Consider the following 21,947-nt stretch of genomic DNA (forward strand, 5'->3'; position numbering starts at 1 on the left):
GGGGGGAGGGTGTGCCAATCCTGGGGCTTGAACTCAGAGCCTACTATCTAATCCTAAGGTTTTTTTTTTTTGTCAGTTGTAGGGCTTGAACTCTGGGCTTGGGTGCTGTCCCTCAGCTCTTCAGCTCCAGGTAAGTGCTCTACCGCTTGAGCCACAGCACCATTTCCGGTTTTCTAGTGGTTTACTGGAGATAAGTCATAGACTTTCCTGCCTGGACTGGCTTTGAACCATGATCCTCAGATCTCAGTCTCCTGAGTAGCTAGGATTACAGGTGTGAGCCACCAGTGCCCGGCTCCTGAGATTCTTTACTCAAGACTAGCACACTACAAGTTGAGCCACAGCTCTACTTCTTTTTTTGTGTTTTTTTTTCCTGCCCAGGTTGGCCCTGAACCTCAATCCTCTGATCTCAGCCTCCTGAGTAGCTAGATTATAGGCTTGGATCTCTTTTCTTATTATTTCTTACCATAGCCTCTCTGGTTCTGAGTAAGTGTAAGTCATCCTCACTCATAAAGTGCTATTCCGCACTGCTCTACTTGTGTTTATATGTGCAGCTCCAAAGAAAATGTCACAGAACATGAGTTTTATAGATGAAAAGGAAAAGAAGATGGGAGAATGTGCCTCAAAACATTTAAAGTACCCTAAGATGAAATGGGGTTGGATACTAGCAATTCACACCTCTGATCCTAGCTAGTCAGGAGGCTGAGCTCTAAGGATCACCATTCAAAGTCCAGGCAGAAAAATCAGTGAAACTTAATTGGGAAATTAATTGGGAAAAAGCTGAAGTGGAAGTGTGGCTCAAATGATAGAGCATCAACCTTGAGTAAAAAAGCCAAAGGACTCTACAAGGTCCTGAGCTCAAGCCCCAATACCAGAACAACCACCACCACTAAAAGATCAAGGGCACAGTGCCTCATGCCTGTAACTCCAGCTTCTTGGGAGTCAGAGATCTGGAAGGATTGCAAGTTGAGGCCAGACCAAGAAACAAGTTATGAAACAAAGCTGCGCCTGGGGGGGGGGGGGGGGGGCGGGGAGACACAGACAGGACGACTAGAAATGTGGCTTAGTGATAGAGTGCTTACCTGGCATGCATGAAGCCCTGAGTTCAATTACTCAGTATCACATAAACAGAAAAAGCTGGAAGTTGCATTGTGGCTCAAGTGGTAGAGTGTTAGCCTTAAGCAAAAGAAATTTAGGGACAGTGCTCAGGCCCTGAGTTCAAGACCTAGGACTGGCAAAAAATAAAACAAAAACATAAAAAACAAAGGCACTGGTGGTTCACACCTCTAATCCTAGCTACTCAGGAGGTTGAGATCTGAGGATCATCATTCAAAGCCAACCAAGACAGGAAAATCCATGAGACTCTTACCTCCAATTAACCACCAAAAAATGTAAAGTAGAGCTGTGGCTCAAAGTGGTACAGCACTACCTGTGAGCAAAAGGCTCAGCAACAGTACCCCATCACTGACCAAAAAACCAAAGCTGAAAGCTGGATGCTGGTGGCTCAAGCCTATAACCCTAGCTACTCAGAAGGCTGAGATCTGAGGAACACTATTTGAAGTCAACCTGGGCTTGAAAGTCCATAAAACTATCTCCAGCTAACCACCAAAAGGCCAGAAGTAGGGCTCAAGTGGGGCACTAGCCTTGAGCAAAAATCTCAGGGACAATGCCTAGGCCTTGAATGGGCACGTGCACGTACACACACACACACACACGCACACACACACACACACACACACACAAACACACACACACACACATAGCCCCAGAATGGGCACAAAAAAATAAATAAATAAAAGCTAGATGTGGCAATGTATACCTGTGATCTCACCTGTAATGATGGCATAAACAGGAAAATTGTAGTCCAGACCAGCCCTGGCAAAGAATGTGACACTCTATCAAGAATTACTAATGTACAGCCAGAGTTGTGGCTCAAGCTTGTAACCTGAGTTAGTTGGGTGGTGGAGATAGGAGGATTGAGGTGAGGCTGGCTCAGGCATTAAAGTTCAAAAGATTCCATCTCAAACAGTGTCTGGGCATGACTCCCATCCCCAGAAACATGAACAAATACAAGTATGAGGACCGCAGCCAAGGTCCACTCAGGCATAAACAACAGCCTATCTAAAAAATAATCAACACAAACAAATAAATAAAAGTAAACATAAAGGGCTGGAGGATATAGCTTGGATATAGCAAGTTGACAGAGCTCCCACTTAGCAAGTGCAAGAATCTGAGTTCAAACTCCAGTACAACAATCACCACTCCCAACAAAAACAACAGTGAAGTTATGCCTTAAGAAGGTGGAAAGGGGGGGGGGGGAGGGGATATGGGAGGGCAAGGATAGTAAGGGGAAACAAAGGAGGAGGCAACAGTGCTTGATAAGACATGTACTCATGCCAGCCCCCCAGTGGTACCGGTCTGTAATCCTAGCTACTCAGGAGGCTAAGATCTGAGGATTGAGGTTCAAAGCCAGCACAGGCGGGAAAGTCCGTGAGACTCTTATCTCCAATAAACCACTAGAAAACCAGAAGTGACGCTGTGGCTCAAGCAGTAGAGTGCTCACCTTGAGCTGAAGAGCACAGGGACAGCACCCAAGCCCAGAGTTCAAGCCCCATGACCGACCAAAAAAAAAAAAGAAATGTACTCATTACCTTGCTCATGTAATTGTAACCCCTCTGTACAGTACTTTCACAATAAAAAAAACTTACAAATAAAAAAAAAGAAGGTGGAAGGTCAGGGGCTGGGAAGGTGGCTTAGTAGTAGAGTGCTTGCCTTGCATGCATGAGGCCCTGGGTTTGGTTCCTCAGCACCACATAAGCAGAAAGAAAAAAGCCGGAAGTGGCACTGTGGCTTAAGTGGTAGAAAGCTAGCCTTGAGCTGAAGAGCTGAGGGACAACATCTAGGCCCAGAGTTCAGGCCCCACGACCGGACCCAAAAAAGAAACCCCAAAAAAACAAAAAAAAAAGAAGGTGGAAGTTCACACCTGTAATCCTAGCTACTCAGGGGGCTGAGATCTGAGGATCAAGGTACATACTCAGCACAGGCAAGAAAGTCTGTGATACCAATGTACCACCAAAAAGCTGGAAGTGGAACTGTGTCTCAAATGGTAGAGCACTAGCCTTGAGCAAAAGCTCAGGGACAGAACTAGGCCCTGAGTTCTGGCAAAAAAAATAAAAAGGAGGTGGAAGGTAAAGATCTAATATCAGTGTTCTCACAAGAACCTGACCACCAAGCAGCCTTTTGCCTAAAGCATGCTATAGCAGGAATATTTGGAAAGAGAATGAAAAGTGCACTATTAGTGTACATCTTTGTTTAACACTTTTAAGTTTCTGCCAGAACTCCAGTCTCAACTCAAAAATTGCAGGGAAAACAGTCTTTCCCACTAACCTAACATTCATTTAGTATCACAAGTAATATGCTCTGAAAATACAAAAGTAAGTGAGTCATGGCCATGCCCTGAAGGAATTCATTAACTAGACCTAATCTCTGTTTCTCAATGTTTAGTCTTTGCACAGTCTTCCTCAGAACTAATTATTTGCTTTTAAAAATCTAGCTGAGGGCTGGGAATATGATTCTTTGGTAGAATGCTTGCCTAGAATGCATGAAGCCCTGAGTTTGATTCTTCGGTACCGCATGAGCAGAAAAAGCCAGAAGTAGCGCTGTCGCTCAAGTGGTAGAGTGCTAGTCTTGAGCAAAAGAAGCTCAGGGGCAGTGCCCAGGCTCTGAATTCAAGCCCAAGGACTGGCAAAAAAATCTAGCTGAGGCCAGGCATCAGTGCCTCATGACTGTAATACCAGTTACTCAGGAGGCTAAGACCTGAGGATCAAAGTTCAAAGCGAGCCTAGGCAAGAAAGTCCATTAGACTATTATCTCCAATTAACTAGCAAAACTCCAGAAGTGGTGGTGTAGCTCTAGTGGTAAAGCACCAATCTTGAGTGAAAACAGTTAAGGGACAAAGTCTAGGCCCAGAGTTCAAGCCTCAGCATGATACCCCCCTTCCCCCCAAAAAATCCAGCTGAGGTGTGGTTCAAGTGACAGAGCACTTGCAAGTATGAGAGTCTTGGCTCAATCTAAGAAGAAAGAAAGAAAGAAAGAAAGAAAGAAAGAAAGAAAGAAAGAAAGAAAGAAAGAAAGAAAGAAAGAAAGAAAGAAAGAAAGAAAGAAAGAAAGAAAGAAAGAAAGAAAGAAAGAAAGAAAGAAAGAAAGAAGGAAAGAAAGAAAGAAAGAAAGAAAGAAAGAAAGAAAGAAAGAAGGAAAGAAAGAAAGAAAGAAAGAAAGAAAGAAGGAAAGAAAGAAAGAAAGAAAGAAAGAAAGAAAGGAAAGAAAGAAAGAAAGAAAGAAAGAAAGCAAAAAGAATCCCCTCTGGTAGAACACTTGTCTGCCTATGCCAAGCACTTGCAAGGCCTTAGGTTCAATTCCAGCACAGGGGGGAAACAGATTGTCACACTTAACCCCAAATTTACTGAATCAAGTTTTCTGATGGGATCCATTTTTTTCTTTTGGTTTGGTAGTGGGGCTTGAACTCTGGACCTGGGCACTAACCCTGAGGCTCTTCAGTTTAAGGAGAGCACTCTACCACTTGAGCCACAGCACCACTTCCAGTTTTCTGGTGGTTTATTGGAGATAAGAGTCTCACAGAGGGCTGGGAAGGTGGCTCAGTAGTAGAGTGCTTGCCTTGCAGCCCTGTGTTTGATTCCTCAGCACCACATAAGCAGAAAAAGCCAGAAGTGGTGCTGTGGCTCAAGTGGTAGAGCGCTAACCTCGAGCAGAAGAGCTAAGGGACAACGCCCAGGCCCAGAGTGGCCATGACTGACAAAAAAAAGTCTCACAGACTGTCCTGTCTGGGCTGGCTTTGAACCTTGCAGCCTCCAGAGTAGCTAGGATTATAGGCATGAGCCACCCGTGCCCAGCAGGGATCCTTTTTCTTTTTTTTTTTTTTAAGTAATCAATTGACTTGAATTTGTTAAAATCTGGAAAATGTGTTCCAGTTCTAGGGCCTGGGGGCTATCCCTGAGCTTCTTTTGCTCAAAGCTAGCTCTTTACTATTTAAGCCACAGCTCTACTCACTCTGGCTTCATTTTTTTTTTTGGTCCGGTCATGGGGCCTGAACTCTGGGCCTGGGCACTGTCCCTCAGCTCTTCAGCTCAAGGCTAGCGCTCTACCACCTGAGCCACAGCGCCACTTCCGGCTTTTTCCTTTTTGCTTATGTGGTGCTGAGGAATCGAACACAGGGCCTCAAGCAAGCAAGGCAAGCGCTCTACCACTGAGCCACCTTCCCAGCCCTCTGGCTTCTTTTTTTGTTGTTTGGTAGTTAATTGGAGATAAGAATCTCACAGATGGCCGGGCGCTGGTGGCTCACGCCTGTAATCCTAGCTACTCAGGAGGCTGAGATCTGAGGATCGCGGTTCAAAGCCAGTCCGGGCAGGAAAGACCGTGAGACTCCTATCTCCAATAAACCACCAGAAAACCGGAAGTAGCGCTGTAGCTCAAGTGGTAGAGTACTCGCTCGCCTTGAGCTGAAGAGCTGAGGGACAGCGCCCAGGCCCAGAGTTCAAGCCCCACGACTGACAAAAAAAAAAAGAATCTCACAGATGGGCTGGGAAGGTGGCTCAGTGGCAGAGCGCTTGCCTTGCATGCCTGAGGCCCTGGGTTCAATTCCTCAGCACCACATAAGCAAAAAGAAAAAGGGCCGAAAGTGGCGCTGTGGCTCAAGTGGTAGAGCACTAGCCTTGAGCTGAAGAGCTGAGGGACAGCGCCCAGGTCCAGAGTTCAGGCTCCATGACCGGACCCCCCCCCAAAAAAAAAAAAAATCTCACAGACTTTCCTGGTTTAGAATGGTGATCCTCATATCTCAGCCTCCAGATTAGCTAAGATTATAGGCCTGAGCCACCCACACCTAGCTGAATTGCATTTCTTCCACTGCACTTACTGCTCAGTTGTTTTCTGGTACTGTAGTAGAACATTGTACTATACTATCATAACTCCTCCAAACAGTAGAGCACAATAGGGCACTACAAACTGTACATTATAGAACAAATAACAGGTAGACAACCTATAACACAATTTAAAGAAGTAAACACAAAGAATACATGCATAAATTTTTGCACTTACAGAAACTGAGGCCATTAAACAAAGTTATTTAGGCATAAATGTATATCAGAAACAAATATGTAAAAAGGAGGAAGAATAAAAGGAAAACCTAGATCTAAAAATGGCTAATTTATGGTACCCAGGAAAGATTCTCATTTTCGTTTTGTTTTCAGAACTGGAGTTTGAACTTGAGGCCTTACACTTGCGAGGCAGGCACTCTACCACTTGAGCCATGCCCTCAGCTGTTTTTGCATTAGCTTCCCAGCCCTGCATTAGTTATTTTTTAAGCAAGGTCTTAGATATTTGCTGGGGCTGGCCTCAAACCATAATCTTACTGACAACTCCCAAGTAGCTGGGGTTTACAGAAGCATATTCCCATATCTGTCTTAGTGGATTGAGTTGGATGTCAACAACTGTTTTTTTTTTTAACCTAGGTTGGCCTGGAACCATATCCTCCCATTCTTTGTCTCCTCAGGAGTGTGGATTACAGTCATATACAATTTAGCAACCTGGATTACAAGCATGTGTTACTGTATCTGGCCTCTCAGGAAATTGTTTTTAAAAGATAACTTAGAGGGGGGCTGGGAAGGTAGCTCAGTGGTAGAGTGCTTGCCTCACATGCATGAGGCCCTGGGTTCGATTCCTCTGTACCACATAAGCAGAAAAAGCTGGAAGTGGCACTGTGGCTCAAGTAGTAGCGTGCTAGCCTTGAGCTGAAGAGCCAGGGACAGCGCTCAGGCCTAGAGTTCAAGCCCCATGACCGATTTCCCCCCCCCCAAAAAAAAAAGATAACTTAGAGGGCTGGGAATGTGACTTAGTCGTAGAGTGCTTGTCTAGCATGCATGAAGCCCTTAGTACCACATATACAGAAAAGGCCAGAAATGGTCTGTGGCTCAAGTGGTAGTGTGCTAGTCTTGTGCAAAAGAACCCTGAGAACAGTGCCCAAACCCAGAGTTCAAGCCCCACCAATGACCAAAAAAAAAAAAGCCTAATTACAACAGGTAGTTCCAGGCTGGGAATGTGAATGTGGCTTAGTGGTAGAATGCTTGCATGAAGCCCTGGGTTCCATTTCTCCATACTACAGAAACAGAAAAAGGCTCAAGTGTAGAGTGATATAGCCTTAAGCAAAAGAAGCTCAGGAATAGTACCTAGGCCCTGAGTTCAAGTCCCAGGACTGGCAAAAAAAAAAAAAAAGGTAGTTCCTTAATTATAACTGAAGTCTTCATATAACTAATAGGCTTCTAGAATCTCAATTGTTTCCAACATGCAATGACAAATTATAATGCTGAAAATTATATTACCCTTGCAATTTTTTTTCACCTCTTCTAAAGAATAAAATCCAATTGAGGGGCTGGGAAGGTGGCTCAGTGGTACAGTGCTTGCCTTGCATGCATGAGGCCCTGGGTTCAGTGGTAGAGCACTTGCCTTGCATGCATGAGGCCCTGGGTTCGATTCCTCAGCACCACATAAGCAAAAAGAAAAAAGCCGGAAGTGGTGTTGTGGCTCAAGTGGTAGAGCACTAGCCTTGAGCTGAAGAGCTGAGGGACAGCGCCCAGGCCCAGAGTTCAGGCCCCATGACCCGACACCCCCCCCCAAAAAAAAAAGAAAAGAAAAAAATCCAATTGAGAAGGAAAAAAAAAAATCACTGAAGTTGTTTCTATCTTCTATTTTTAAACAGCTTTCCAAAAAAAGTCATGGAAAATTTATTTTCTCTTTAGCACTGTATCCAATTGACAAAATAGAATGCTTCTGAAAATAAAGAAAATGTGGGCTGGGAAGGTGGCTCAGTGGTAGAGCGCTTGCCTTGCATGCCTGAGGCCCTGGGTTCGATTCCTCAGCACCACATAAGCAAAAAAAAGCCGAGGTGGCGCTGTGGCTAAAGTGGTAGAGCGCTAGCCTTGAGCTGAAGAGTTGAGGGATAATGCCCAGGCCCAGAGTTCAGGCCCCACGACCGGACCCTTCCCCACCCCATAAAAAAGAAAATGTGGGAAAAGTCTGTTTAGGTTTCTGTAAAACATGATAGAGACTCTCTTCCATTTTACAAGGTTAGCTGCAAGCATAGCATAAGGGGAAACAAAGAGAACAAAAACTCTGTGTATCATCATACTATTCCACTGAGCTGTGAACATCTGCCTGGATGATCTGCTTCTCACTGAGGCTACTGGCCCTCAGTAAAAGCTGAATGTAAAAACCATCCCCTGGAGTCGGGTGCTGGTGGTTCACGCCTGTATCTTAGCTACTCAGGAGGCTGAGATGTGAGAATCACAGTTTAAAGCCAGCCCAAGCAGGAACATCCATGAGACTCTTATCTCCAATAAACCACCAGAAAACCAGAAGTGGCACTGTGGCTCAAGATAGAGCACTAGCCTTGAACTAAAGAGCTCAGGGACAGCGCCCAGGCCCAGAGTTCAAGCCCCATGACCCACAAAAAAAAAAAAAAAAAAAAAAAAAAAAAAAAATCCATTGGGAGTACATACATGGTAGATGATTAAGTAACTAGTTTGAGAACATATAGTTACACGTATTTATACATACACATATGTATATTGTGCACATATGTACCATCAATTCTTTCCTTTAGTTCTCTAAGTAGAACTTTAAAAGAACAGAAAAACATATCCACCTACCTGATATTTGTCTTAATATACTTTTTCCTGCTACATTTACTCATTATCAAGACGTGCAATCAAAGCTTTGCTCCTTCCTCCTTTTCTTCTTTATTTATCCTGAAGGAAAATCATAATGATGAATTAAAGATCATAATATTTTACTTTAAAAGTTAAAGTCTCTCACCAGCAAAAGTATTCCAAATTCTATAAAGCTAAAAAATAAAATCACCACAGAATAGAAAGCTGAAAACAACTCAGCATTATTGGGCTTTTTCAGTTTTATCATCAATCTATTATCCAGTTTTATTTAGGGTTTTTTTGTTTTGTTTTGTTTTTTGGTCAGGACTGGAGCTTGAACTCAAGGCCTTGTACTCTTATTTTGACTTTTTTTTTTTTTTGGCCAGTCCTCAGGTTTGTACTCAGGGCTGGGGCCCTGTCCCTGATGATCTTCTGCTTGAGGCTAACACTCTACCACTGGAGCCACAGTGCCTCTTCTAGCTTTTTCTGTTCATGTGGTACTGAGGAATTGAACCCAGGGCTTTGTGTATGCTAGGCAAGAACTAAGCCACATTCCCAGCTTTGATTTTTTTTTTTTGTCTGTGTGGGCTGGCTTTGAACCTTGATCCTCTGATCTCAGCCTCCTGGTAACTAGGCCCAGGACTAGATTATCACTGTTTATTCCTCCTAGGGAAAAAAAAAAATTTACAAAACTCAATGTGTTGGCATAGGGATATGGCTCAAGTAGTAGAGTGCTTGCCTCATAAGCAAACCCCAGAACTAAAAAACAAAAACAAAAACAAAAAACCCCAAAACCCTAGAAAGTGACACTGTGGTTCAAGTGGTACAGCACTTGCCTTGAGCTGAAGAGCTCAGGGATACCCAGCCCTAGAGTTCAAGCCCCACAACCGACAAAAAAATAAAACCCAAAACCCAGTTGTATAAACAAGAAAGCAGGGACCATTTATTGATCAGTGACCAGCATCCATCCAACTTATGGTGAGTTTTTTTTTTGTTTTTGTTTTTTTGTTTTTGTTTTTTTTTTTTTTTTTTTTTTGGGTCCGGTTGTGGGGCCTGAACTCTGGGCCTGGGCGCTGTCCCTCAGCTCTTCAGCTCAAGGCTAGCGCTCTACCACTTGAGCCACAGTGCCACTTCCCGCTTTTTTTTGCTTATGTGGTGCTGAGGAATCGAACCCAGGGCCTCATGCATGCAAGGCAAGCACTCTACCACTGGGCCACCTTCCCAGCCCCTTATGGTGAGTTCTTAAGCTAAGCAATGGAACCCAGTGCAACACGCTTTGTTCCAGGAGATTGAGATCTAAAGAGGGAAATGTGCAAAGGATAATGAAGCCAGAAGCTAGTGGCTCATGCCTGTAATCCTAGCTATTCAGGAAACTAGGTTACTCTGAAGATCTCAGTTCAATGCCAACCAGGACAGGAAAGTCCGTGAGACTCTTATCTGCAATTAACCACCCTCTCTCCACACAAAGTGGCGCTATGGTTCAAATGGCAGAGTACTAGCCTTGAGTACGGATGGCTCATGCCTGTAAACCTAGCTACTCAGGAGGCTGAGATCTGAGGATCGTTGTTCAAAGCTAGACTGTGCAGTAAAGTCTGTGAGACTCTTATTTTCAATTAACCCCGGGAAAATAGGAAGTAGTACTGTGCCTCAAAGTAGTAGAGCACTAGCCTTGAGTTAAAAAGCTCAGGAATGGAAGTGGCGCTGTGGCTCAAGTGATAAAGCGCTCACCTTGAGCTGAAGAGCACAGGGACAGTGCCTAAGCCCAGAGTTCAAGCCCCATGACTGACCAAAAAAAAACAGTATTATTGCCGGGCACTGGTGGCTCACGCCTGTAATCCTAGCTACTCAGGAGGCTGAGATCTGAGGATCACGGTTCAAAGCCAGTCCAGGCAGGAGAGACGGGCAGGAGAGACCGTGAGCCTCCTATCTCCAATAAACCACCAGAAAACCGGAAGTGGCACTGTGCCTCAAGTGGTAGAGTGCTAGCCTTGAGCTGAAGAGCTGAGGGACAGCACCCAGGCCCAGAATGCAAGCCCCACGGCCGACCCAAAAAAAAAAAAAAGCTCAGGGACAGCACCCAGGCGCTGAATTCAAGCCCCACAACTGACCAAAAAAAAAATAAAAATAAAAAGCAATATTTTTCAGGGAAATCCAGAAATAGTCAATTATTCCTAGCCCAATGGCAACTGTCACTGATGTATAACACCAGTGTCCAATTCTTTATGGTATCACTCTTGCTTTTTTCTTCCAAGTTATTCAGTCCTTTATTTGGCCTTCTCTTGCCCATAGTTTAATAGTTTTTAATATTTTTAATATTTCCAGGATTTCAGGCACAATCTCCACACATTCTCTCTGGGCCTCTTCATGCTTCTGGGATGATTTTCAAGTTTCACCTGAAGCTTAAGGCTCTCTTCTGAGCTCCAGCCCCTGAAGAATCTGTCAGATGTCTCTTAACCACCCACCAGACCTTCAAACCCTAAAACCCCCAAATGTAAACTGTATCCCACATAATGCCTCCCCTCTTGCTCAAGAGGACTCCATTCTGTTTCAGCTATCTCAGCAGGGAGTCACATGTGATCATATTGCAATTGACAGTTCACCAAGGAAGAGGTGTAAAGAACATTAGCCTTGGAAACTGGGTGTGGAGTCCCACTGATTAGCTGTAATCTTGGACAATTTTTCTCCATACTGCCGGGTGCTGGTGGCTCACGCCTGTAATCCTAGCTACTCAGGAGGCTGAGATCTGAGGATCGCGGTTCAAAGCCAGCCCGGGCAGGAAAGACTGTGAGACTCCTATCTCCAATAAACCACCAGAAAACCAGAAGTGGCGCTGTAGCTCAAGTGGTAGAGCGCTCGCCTTGAGCTGAAGAGCTGAGGGACAGCACCCAGGCCCAGAGTTCAAGCCCCAGGACCAACCAAAAAAATAAAAAATTAAAAATATTTCTCCATACTTTCCTGCCCAAATTGTGTGTGAGGAGAAAGCACATTAATGAATGCAAAAGGCTTGCAATACAAGCTGAAAAACACATAGAATTAATCACTCCAATAATCCTACCTCCTATCTCTCTATTCTGTTCCATTCTCTCTATCCTCCCAGGTCCTGTTTTAGTTCTGACCCTAACCTTTTACCATGATTAAAGCTGTAACAGGATCTGCCTTTTTACTTCATCTGCTTCAAAACTCCCCACCACCTCTATCCATCCTATTTGATAACAACATTATTTGAAATGCAAACCCTGCAGGGTGCTAGTAGTGGCTCAGGCCTGTAATCCTAGAGACTGAGATCTGAGGATCGTGGTTTGAAGCCAGCCTGGGGCAGAAAAGTCCATGAGACTCTTATCTCCAATAAACTATTTAGAAAAAGCGGGAATTGGGACAGCACCTAGGACCTGAGTTCAAGCCCCATTTCTTCACTTAAAATCTTCTCAAACCTGTAATCTTGGCTACTCAGGAAGCTGAGATGTGAGGATCACCATTCTAAGCCAACATGAGCTGGAAAATCTGTGAGATTTACCTCCAATTAACCAGAAAAAAGCTGTAAGTAAAATTATAGTCTATGTGATAGTCACTCTTGAGCAGAAAAAGCTCAAAGACAATACCTAGGACCTGAGTTCAAGCCTAGGTACCAGCACCAAAATAAAAAATAAAAAAAATCTTCCAATGGTTGCCCTTGCAACCTTGTCTTGCATTCTTATTTGAGATACTTAAGTAGAGGCTTAGTATCATTTGTTATAACATTTGAGACAATATATGTATTCCTATCACTGATGTTTTCCAGGTTCAAAACCACTTTGTGTTTATTTGTAAACCAAGGTATCTGGTTTGTTTTAATATAAACTATGTATACTTTGGGAAAAAATGCAACTGCTTTTTTTTTTTTTTTTTGCCAATCCCAGGGCACAGGGCCTAGGCACTGTCCCTGAGCTTTTTTTTTGCTCAAGGCTAGTGTTCTACAAACAAACAAACAAACTCAGGGCCTGGGCGCTGTCCCTGAGCCTCTTTGCACTCAAGGTAGCACTCTACCACTTGAGCCACAGTACTACTTCCAGCTTTTTCTGTTTATGTGGTACTGAGGAATCAAACTCAGGGCTTCACGCATGTTAGGCAAATACTCTACGACTAAACCATATTCCCAGCCCTGCAACCACTTTCTATATTACTGATTTTATCCCAAATGACTTTTGTGGGGAGTGAAGTGGGGGTTCTGGGATTTGAATTCAGGGCCTAGGCAGGATTGTCTGAGATTTTTTGTGTTCAAGGCTAGCATTCTACACTATGAGATACAGCTCCACTTCTAGCTTTTTGATATTTAATTGTAAGTTAGAGTCTAATGTACTTTCCAGCCTGGGCTGGCTTTTAACCACAATCCTCAGATCTCAGCCTACTAAGGAGCTAGCATTATAGGCACAAGCCACCAATGTCCAATTCCCAAATGAGTTTTAATTTTACAGAATTTTACCTCTATTGGACAGACAAAAGGGAGATCTAGCATTCCACCCACAAAGAGCTCAAAGAGCTCAAATGGGGACTGGGAAGGTGGCTCAGTGATAGAGCGCTTGCCTTGCATGCATGAGGCCCTGGGTTCGATTCCTCAGCACCACATAAGCAAAAAGAAAAATGCTGGAAGTGGCACTGTGGCTCAAGCGCCTTGAGCTGAAGAGCTGAGGGACAGCGCCCAGGCCCAGAGTTCAGGCCCCATGACCGGACCCAAAAAAGAAAATTAATAAAAATAATAATAAAGAACTCAAATGCCCTAATATGTTCTCATGATGGGTTTAGGAATATATTAAGCATAAAATACAAATATGTAAATTTTTTCATTTAGCCCAAAGCAGGCCCCTTAAATTTATCATCATGCTTCATGATAGTCTGAGGTTTGAAGTTTTTATGTTTTGTTTTTGGTGCCAGTCATGGGGTTGAACTCAGGGACTGGGCACAGGGCCTAGGCACTGTCCCTGAACTTTTTTTTTTTTTTTTTTTTTGGTCGGTCATGGGGCTTGGACTCAGCCTGGGCGTGGTCCCTCAGCTCTTCAGCTGAAGGCTAGCACTCTACCACTTGAGCCACAGCGTCACTTCTGGCTTTTTCTGATTATGTGGTGCTGAGGAATTGAACCCAGGGCCTCATGAATGCTAGGCAAGCACTCTACCACTGAGCCACCTTCCCAGCCTCCCTGAACTTTTTTGTTCAAGGCTAGTGTTCTACCATTGGAGCTACAGCTCCACCTCCAGCTTTTTTGGTAGTTCATTGGAGCTAGGAGTGTCACAGACTTTTATGCCCAGGCTGGTTTTGAATTGCAGTCCTCAGATCTCAGCCTCCTGAGTAGCTAGGATTAACTTTTTAAGCATAAGGGAGATAGCTACAAAATACAGGAACAATTTTTCTTACAAAGGTGAAGCGTCATTTGTACAACATTTGCAAGTACAATTTAAGACTGTTCCCTTTTGAAAATCCAAAAATCAGACTTTGCAAATTATATAAGATGGTATTTGCAAGAAGACTCTAGAAAAAAAAGGAAAGAGAAAATCTAAAACATGGAAATTAGCATAATAAGTAGATAATATATCATTCACTTCTCCAAAGAAGCCAGAAAAGAAATAATAAGAGAAAGGCAAATCTGCTTATTTGTTCTAGAAGAAAGAAGACTTTTATTTCTTTGGGAAAGTAGGTATACAAGGCTAAATATAATTCAAGCAGCAATGGTGAAGGATTGAAAGATAAAACTGGTCCTTTGAAAGAAAGTCAACTGGGGGCTGAGAATGTGGCTTAGTGGTAGAGTGCTTGCCTAGCACTCTTCCATTCCTCAGTATCACATACACAGAAAAAGCCAGAAGTGGTGCTGTGGCTCAAGTGGTAGAGCGCTAGCCTTGAACAAAAGAAGCTCAGGGTCAGTGCCCAGGCTTTGAGTTCAAGCCCCAGGACTGGCAAAAAAAAAAAAAAAAAAAGTAATTCAGTCAGCTTAGAAGGCTAGGTATAGTGGCACATACATGAAATTAACCTTAAATTTGAGGCCAGCCTGAACTACCTATCCCTGACTGAAAAATAAACTACAAAGTTGGGAGAAAGTGGGATTTGCTGGAAAAGTACTTCCAAACAGCCACATATTTGATTGTTTTTTGTTTTGTTTTGTTTTTTTGGGGGGTGTGGTCATGGGGCCTGAACTCTGGGCCTGGGCGCTGTCCCTCAGCTCTTCAGCTCAAGGCTAGCACTCTACTACTTGAGCCACAGCACCACTTCCGGCTTTTTTCTTTTTGCTTATGTGGTGCTGAGGAATGGAACCCAGGGCCTCATGCATGCAAGGCAAGCGCTCTACCACTGAGCCATCTTCTCAGCTCCATATATTTGAAATATATACATTTTAGAGGAAGAAAGTAAATAAAGAAAAAAGAAAGCCGGACAGTAGAAATGAAACCATGGCGTGCGTGCGTGCGTGTGTGTGTGTGTGTGTGTGTGTGTGCTTTTTTGTTCAAGGTTTTCACTCTACCATGTGAGTGCCAGCTCCGCTTCCAGCTTTTCAGAAACACTGACTTTCTTGCCCAGGCTGGCTTCGAACCACAATTCTCAGAGCTCAGCCTCCTGAGCAGTCAGGATTACAGACATGAGCCACTGGTGCCTTGTAACCATGGCACTTTTTTTTTTTTTTTTTTTGACAGCCCTGGGGCTTGAATTCAGAGTCTGGGCACTGTCCCTGAGCTTCTTTGTGCTCAAGGCTAGTGCTCTACCACTTGAGCCACAGTGTCAATTCCGGCTTTTTCTAAGTAGTTGATTGGAGATAGGAGTCTCATGGACTTTTCTTCCCAGGCTGGCTTTGAACTGCCATCCTCAGATCTCCTAGAACTATAGGTATGAGCCACCGGCACCAGGCAACCAAGGCACTTTTAGAGAGTTGTGCTCAGGGAAGGAAAGGTGCAATAACTTTTAATACCTTACATACTCATGTAAAAATAGGATTATCTAACGAGGCATACTTACAAATATCCCAAATATGTATAAATCTATAATCTTTTAAGCATTAAACATAAAATCAGGAGGCTCTCTAATATAGATTCAAAGTTATTGGTTTGAGGTACTGAACAAATAAACCTATTAAAACCACCAGAGGACTAAGTATTAAAGCTTCTCTTTGGGGCCAGGAAGGTGGCTCAGCAGTAGAGTGCTTGCCTTGCATGAATGAGCTCCTAGGTTCGATTCCTCAGAACCACATAAACAGGGGCTGGGAAGGTGGCTCAGTGGTACAGTGCTTGCCTTGCATGCATGAGGCCCTGGGTTCGATTCCTTAGCACCACATAAGAAAAAAGAAAAAAGCCGGAAGTGGCACTGTGGCTCAAGTGGTAGAACGCTAGCCTTGAGCTGAAGAGCTGAGAGACAGCGCCCAGGCCCAGAGTTCAGGCCCCATGACCAGACCCCCCCCCCAAAAAAAAGAACCACATAAACAAAAAAGGCCGGAAGTGGCACTGTGGCTCTAGTGGTAGAGTGCTAGCCTTGAGCTGAATAGCTCAAGGACAGCGTCCAGGCCTAGAGTTCAAGCCCCACAACCAACAAAAAAAAAAAAAAAAAAAACTTCTCTTTCCTAATTTATTTCCTACTTGTTGCCTTGAATATTTCAGTAAGTGAACAACAGAATCAAGTGCTTAGCAGGAAATGAAAAACGAAATTCAAATAATCATAACTAGCCAGGCCCCAGTGGCTCATGCCTGTAATCCTAGCTACTCAGGAGGCTGAGATCTGAGGATCTTGGTTCAAAGCAAGCCCAGACAGGAAAGTCCATGAGACTCTTATTTCCAATTAACCACCAGAAAACTAGAAGTGGCGCTGTGGCTCAAGTGGTAGAGCATTTGCCTTGAGCTGAAAAGTATAGGGACAGTGCCCTGGCCCAGAGTTCAAGCCCCACAACTGACACAACAACAACAACAACAAAAAATCATGACCCTTCACATACCCCTGATTACCACCACCACTTCAAGAAGAAACATTCAACCTAAAATTCTAGAGAAGACTCATTTGACTAACACTGTTAAGTTTTTCTTTTCAATAGCATGTTTCTTTACCATACTCTACTGACATTTCTGAATAGTATCTTCATGTGAGTAAGAATTACTGATTAGTAATTAGATTAAGAATTTACTGATTAGTAACTCTGAGACAGTAGGCTTTGCTTATCTGAATAAAACTAGTGTTTGGGGGTTGGAGGGATGGCCCAGGTGGTAGTGTCAGTCAATGATAAAAAGCAGCATATCAAGTTCAAATCTGTCTCAGACCAGAAAAAAGAAAAAAGAAAAAAACGTAGTGCTTTATTAAGTGCAGAAATACCAATATTTAACTCTCCTAACAATTTTCTGTGCACCCATATATAGCAATATTGTTCTTTATGCATAGGAAAGTTACTCAACACCAGAGCTGGAAACTTTCATTATAAGCAATGCTAGGACAAAATTCTAGGGTAAAACATTTTTAGGGGCTGGGAAGGTGGCTCAGTGGCAGAGTGCTTGCCTTGCATGCATGAGACCCTCAGTTCGATTGCCCACCACCACATAAATAGAAAAGGCTGGAAATGGTGCTGTGGCTCAAGTGATAGAGTGTTAGCCTTGAACAAAAAGCTCAGGGACAGTGCTCAGGTCCTGAGTTCAAGCCCCAGGATTGACAAAATAAAATATTTTTAAGTAAAAACTAAAATATTTCTAAACAAAGAAAAAATCTTTTTTTTTTGTCAGTCCAGGGACTTGAACTCTGGTCCTCAGTGCTGTCCCTCAGCTCTTCAGCTCAAGGGAAGCACTCTACCACTTAAGCCACAGTGCCACCTCCAGCTTTTACCTCCAGCTGTTTACGTGGTGCTGAGGAATCAAACCCAGGGCTTTATGCATGCAAGGCAAGCACTCTACCACTGAGCCACCTTCCCAGTCCCTTCCCCCACACACACACTTTTTTCGTGCCCATCTTGGAGCTTGCAGTCAAGTCCTGGTACTCTCTCTGAACTTTTTGCTCAAGGCTAGCACTCTATCACTTGAGCAACAATTTTACTTCTGGCTCTTTGGCGGTTTATTGAAGAGTCTCACAAACTTTCCTGCCCTGGCTGGCTTCGAACTGCCATCCTCAGATCTCAGCTTCCTGGATAGCTAGGATTAGGTATGAGCCACTGACTCCTTGCTTTATTTATTTATTAACTGTGAAAAAATTTATTTTGGGCTGGGAATTTGGCTTAGTGGTAGAGTGCTTGCCTTGAATGCATAAAGCCCAGGATTCTATTCCTCAGTACCACATAAACAGAAAAAGCCAGAAGTGGTGCTGTGGCTAAAGTGATAGTACTACTCTTGAGCAAAAGAAGCTCAGGGACTGCCCAGGCCCTGAGTTCCAGCCCCAGGACTGGGGGGGGGGAAAAATCACATTATTTTGACACTTAATTGACCAGGTTGTACCCACTGCTTGGGAAATGCAATGAAGATAATTCCCATTGGGAGGACTCAAAGGACAAACCAGCCGCTAGTAAGGTTTTCCATTGTTTTTAAGAGGCAAGCTTTCCTTTTGAAGAAGATAGTATTCAAGCAGTCTGTTTGTCTTGGTGTCTTGAACTCAGGGCCTGGGTACTGTCAATGAGCATTTTTGCTCATGGCTAGTGCTTTACCACTTGAGCCACAGCTCCAGTTCCAGCTTTTTGGTGGTTAACTGGAAGCAAGTTTCATAGACTTTTCTGCCTAGGCTGGATTCGAACCACCATCCTCAGATCGCAGCCTCCTTAGTTGCTAGGATTCCTGCTTATTTTTATTTAGCAAGTTTTTTAAAGCCAATATTTTCAGGGCTGAGGGTGAGGCTCAAGGGATGGAACACTTGCTTTGTAAATTAAAAGGCTTTAGGTTCAAATCCTCAAAGAGAGAAACAAAAGCATCCTTTCTCATAACCTTATAACTGAAGCATTCATACATCTTGCCAATATTTTCCCCTAGGAAGGCAAGTTCTTGTGCAAATAGCTATCCTTTTACTTTTTTTTTTTCTTTGCTAGTCCTAGGGCTTGAACTCAGGGCCTAAGCACTGTCCCTGAGCTTCTTTTGTTCAAGGCTAGCACTATACCATTTGAGCAATAGCTCTAATTTCTGGCTTTTCTGTTTATGTTTACTGAGGAATCAAACCCAGGGCTTCATGGTTGCTAAGCACTCTACCACTAAGCCACATTCCCAGACTTCTTTTACTTTCTGAACTTGCTATGATCAAATTATTCAGTAGGACAGACATTTCACAAGTAATAAGATAAATTCCCAGGCAGGTTCAAGTGGCTCATGCCTATAACCCTAGCTACTCAGGAGGCTGAGATATGGAGATCACGGTTTGCAGCCAGCCGGGGTATAAAGTCTGTGAGATTCTGATCTCCAATTAAATCGCAGAAAAAGCTGGAAATGGTGCAGTGACTCAAGAGGTAAGAGTGCTAGCCTTGAGCAAAAGGAGCTCAGGGATAGCACCCAGGCCTAGAATTCTATCCTCCGGACTGGCAAAAATAAATAAATAAAAGATAAATTCCAACAAATATCTGAGATTTTTCTTTTTCCTCTCGTAGATTATCAGGAAGAGAGTAAAACAAAAACAATAAGGAAAACATTTACCCCCATTTTTCTTTTTGGTAGCACCTAAAGTTGTACTCTGGCCTCCCACTTGGTAGATAGGTGCTTTACTACTCAAGCCTCACCTCCCAAACTAAGCATTCGTTCTCAGAGTAAAACTCTTTATTGTGTAGTTTCCATGGGGGAAAAAAAATTTTACTACCTTATGTAGTCTTTAAAAGCAAATTATTAGTGTAATCACTTAAGGTGTTCATTTCGATCTACTGTGTAATGAATGAGCATTTTTCCTAAAATCTGTTTGGAGTTCCTGAATAGCTAATATTGAAATCACATTCAATGTGCAGTAACTCAAGGTTACTGTGTGCAGTAACACAGACACACATATACATACACACACACATTTCAAGTTTATTTCAGTATAGCAGTGTTATATACCGAAATACCAATGGTTTTTAAGTTGCTCTTAAAAAATACAGACTCTTGGCTGGGAGCGGGTGGCTCATGCCTGTAATCTTAGCTACTCAGGAGGCTGAGGATCCAGATTCCAAGCCAGTCCCAGCAGGAAAGTCCATGTGATTCTTATCTCCAATTAACCACCAGAAAACCGGAAGAGGTGCTGTAGCTCAACTGGCAGGTCTCTAGCCCTGAGCTGAGGGATTACACTGAGGCCCAGAGTCCAAGCCCCAGGACCCACAAAAAATAAATTAAAAAAAAAATACAGTCTCTTGGGCCTGGGAACATGGCTTAATTGGTAGAATGCTTGCCTGGGATGCATGAAGCCCTGCAGTAATTAGAAAAAGCCAAGAGTGGTGCACTGGCTCAAGTGATTGAGTGCTAGCTCTGAGCAAAAGAAGCTCAGCGACAGTGCCCAGGCTGAGTTCAAGCCTCAGAACTGGCAAAAAAATTAAAATAAAGAATAAAAAGGTACAGTCTCTTCACAAGCATTGGTGGCTCATTCCTGTAATCCTAGTTACTAAGGAGGCTGAGATCTGAGGATCACTGCTCAAAGCCAGCCAGCCTGGGCAGGAAGGTCCATGAGACTCTTTAACATCGAATTAACCACCAAAATGCCGTTGGAGCTGTGACTCAAGTGGTAAAGCACTACTGTTGAACAAGAAAGCTCTAGGGCAGTGCTAAGGCCCTGAGTTCAAGCCCCTGGAGTGACACAAAACAGAAATAAATAAGTAAATGAAAGTGTTATTTAAGCTGATTGTTGTTTCCATTGTTGAGTTTTAGGAACAATTTACTTGAGAGCTTTTCAACAAACTATATATTTCAACAATAAACCTAGGTCTATTTTCTGATTCAATACTAACATGAGAATATCAAGGTCAAGAAAACAGATTTAGAAATACACATTTATATTAGTAGACTTATGATTCCTTATGTTATTAGGAAATTTTTCATGAAATGGCCATAATTCTAAGCAAAATTTTATATTCTAGACTTTGGTACAGTCTGGAGTTAAATTCATCAATAGAGGCAGACCTCATTAACTTTTGGGAACAATGCAAAAACAAAAGACCCTCTGTTTATACATAAAAATAAAATTTATTCATATCCTTACAAACATATGTACATGAAACCACTGTAATGATAACTTCACACTTCCCAAAATGATCCCAGGTGAACCGGGAAAGTGTGTCACATTGATACCGGTGATTAACAAAATTCACTACAATTCTTAAGTGTTATTATCAAGACTTAATATGACAATGCATTAAGGCTCAAGCCCACTTAAATATCTTTTCCAATGCTGGGTTTGGATTGACAAGTCATTCTTTAAGCACTAGCTTCCATGCTCTGCATTTATCGGCAAAACACACTGGAAGTTTGTGTTCCTTTGGGACAAAAATGTGTAAGTTCAAAGATGTAAAGACGACTACAATTAGAGGAAACGAGTTTGTAATCTACAGAGGACCAAAACTAAGGGGGAGGGGGGGAAGGGAAAGGTACCTGGGAGAATAAAAAAAAATGCGAGGCTATAAATCGCTGCTGCCATCAACTACAACACTGCGGCAGATCGGGGGCTGTCTTCCACGAGGAGGCGGGCGGCCTCCCACCCGCCGGGCGGGTAACGCGGGAAGGAGAGCTTCGCCCCCGGAGGGCCTCTCCGGGGGCCGGTCAGACCCGGGGGCCCAGCATGGGGGGATCACATTTCTGGAAATGTGATGACAGGTCGGCTGCTACTCCACCAGGCTGCCGCCGTGCTGGCGGTTCAAACGCCGAGGTCGGAGCCCGGGTCCCGGGTGGAGAGCTGGGCGGGATGCGGTTCCCCGCCCGAGCCGCCGCCGGTCTGGGAGCCCTGGGGAGGCAGTGACCCTCGGGGGGGCGTTTCGATCGCTCGGTGCCCGCGACCCGCGCTCCCAGAGGGGCTGCGCCGGCGTCCCCCTGAACCCCGGGGCCCGCAAAGGGGCCGAACAACCCCCGCGGGGGCCGCGGTCCCAAAACCCGCGTCCGGCTTCGGGCTTCGCGTTCCTGCCACAGGCTGAACCCCGCGTTGGGGCGGGAAGGCTGTCCTCCTCCCGGGGGCGGCGTCTCCGAGTCGTACCGGGTTCGAGGAGGAGCCGGGGCTCCAAGGGGCGACGGCCCGCTCCGCGCTGGCGGGCGGCAGGCGGCGGGCGGGCGGAGCGCGGAGCCGCCGGCGGGCCGGGGCCGGGGTCGGATCGGGCGGGCGAGTCCCGACCC

At 44.2% G+C, this 21,947-nt stretch overlaps 1 protein-coding gene across 8 annotated transcripts in view; it reads right to left on the bottom strand.

Annotated features, from left to right (window-relative positions):
• Crem (cAMP responsive element modulator) overlaps window positions 1-21,947 on the bottom strand; it is a 94,140-nt gene that overhangs the window by 71,928 nt on the left and 265 nt on the right. For 7 of the 8 annotated variants that reach the window (XM_069990649.1, XM_069990637.1, XM_069990645.1 and 4 more), the window contains exon 2: window positions 8,715-8,813. In XM_069990649.1, the coding sequence (XP_069846750.1) occupies window positions 8,715-8,758 (44 nt within the window). In that variant the 5' untranslated portion in view covers window positions 8,759-8,813. Of the gene's footprint in view, window positions 1-8,710; window positions 8,814-21,947 lie in introns of those variants that run through there. The other variant, XM_069990646.1, reaches the window with a different exon arrangement.

The sequence above is a fragment of the Dipodomys merriami genome, unplaced genomic scaffold, assembly GCF_024711535.1.
Source record: "Dipodomys merriami isolate MVZ:Mamm:240054 unplaced genomic scaffold, mDipMer1.0.p SCAF_4, whole genome shotgun sequence".
NCBI classification, from domain to species: Eukaryota; Metazoa; Chordata; class Mammalia; order Rodentia; family Heteromyidae; genus Dipodomys; species Dipodomys merriami.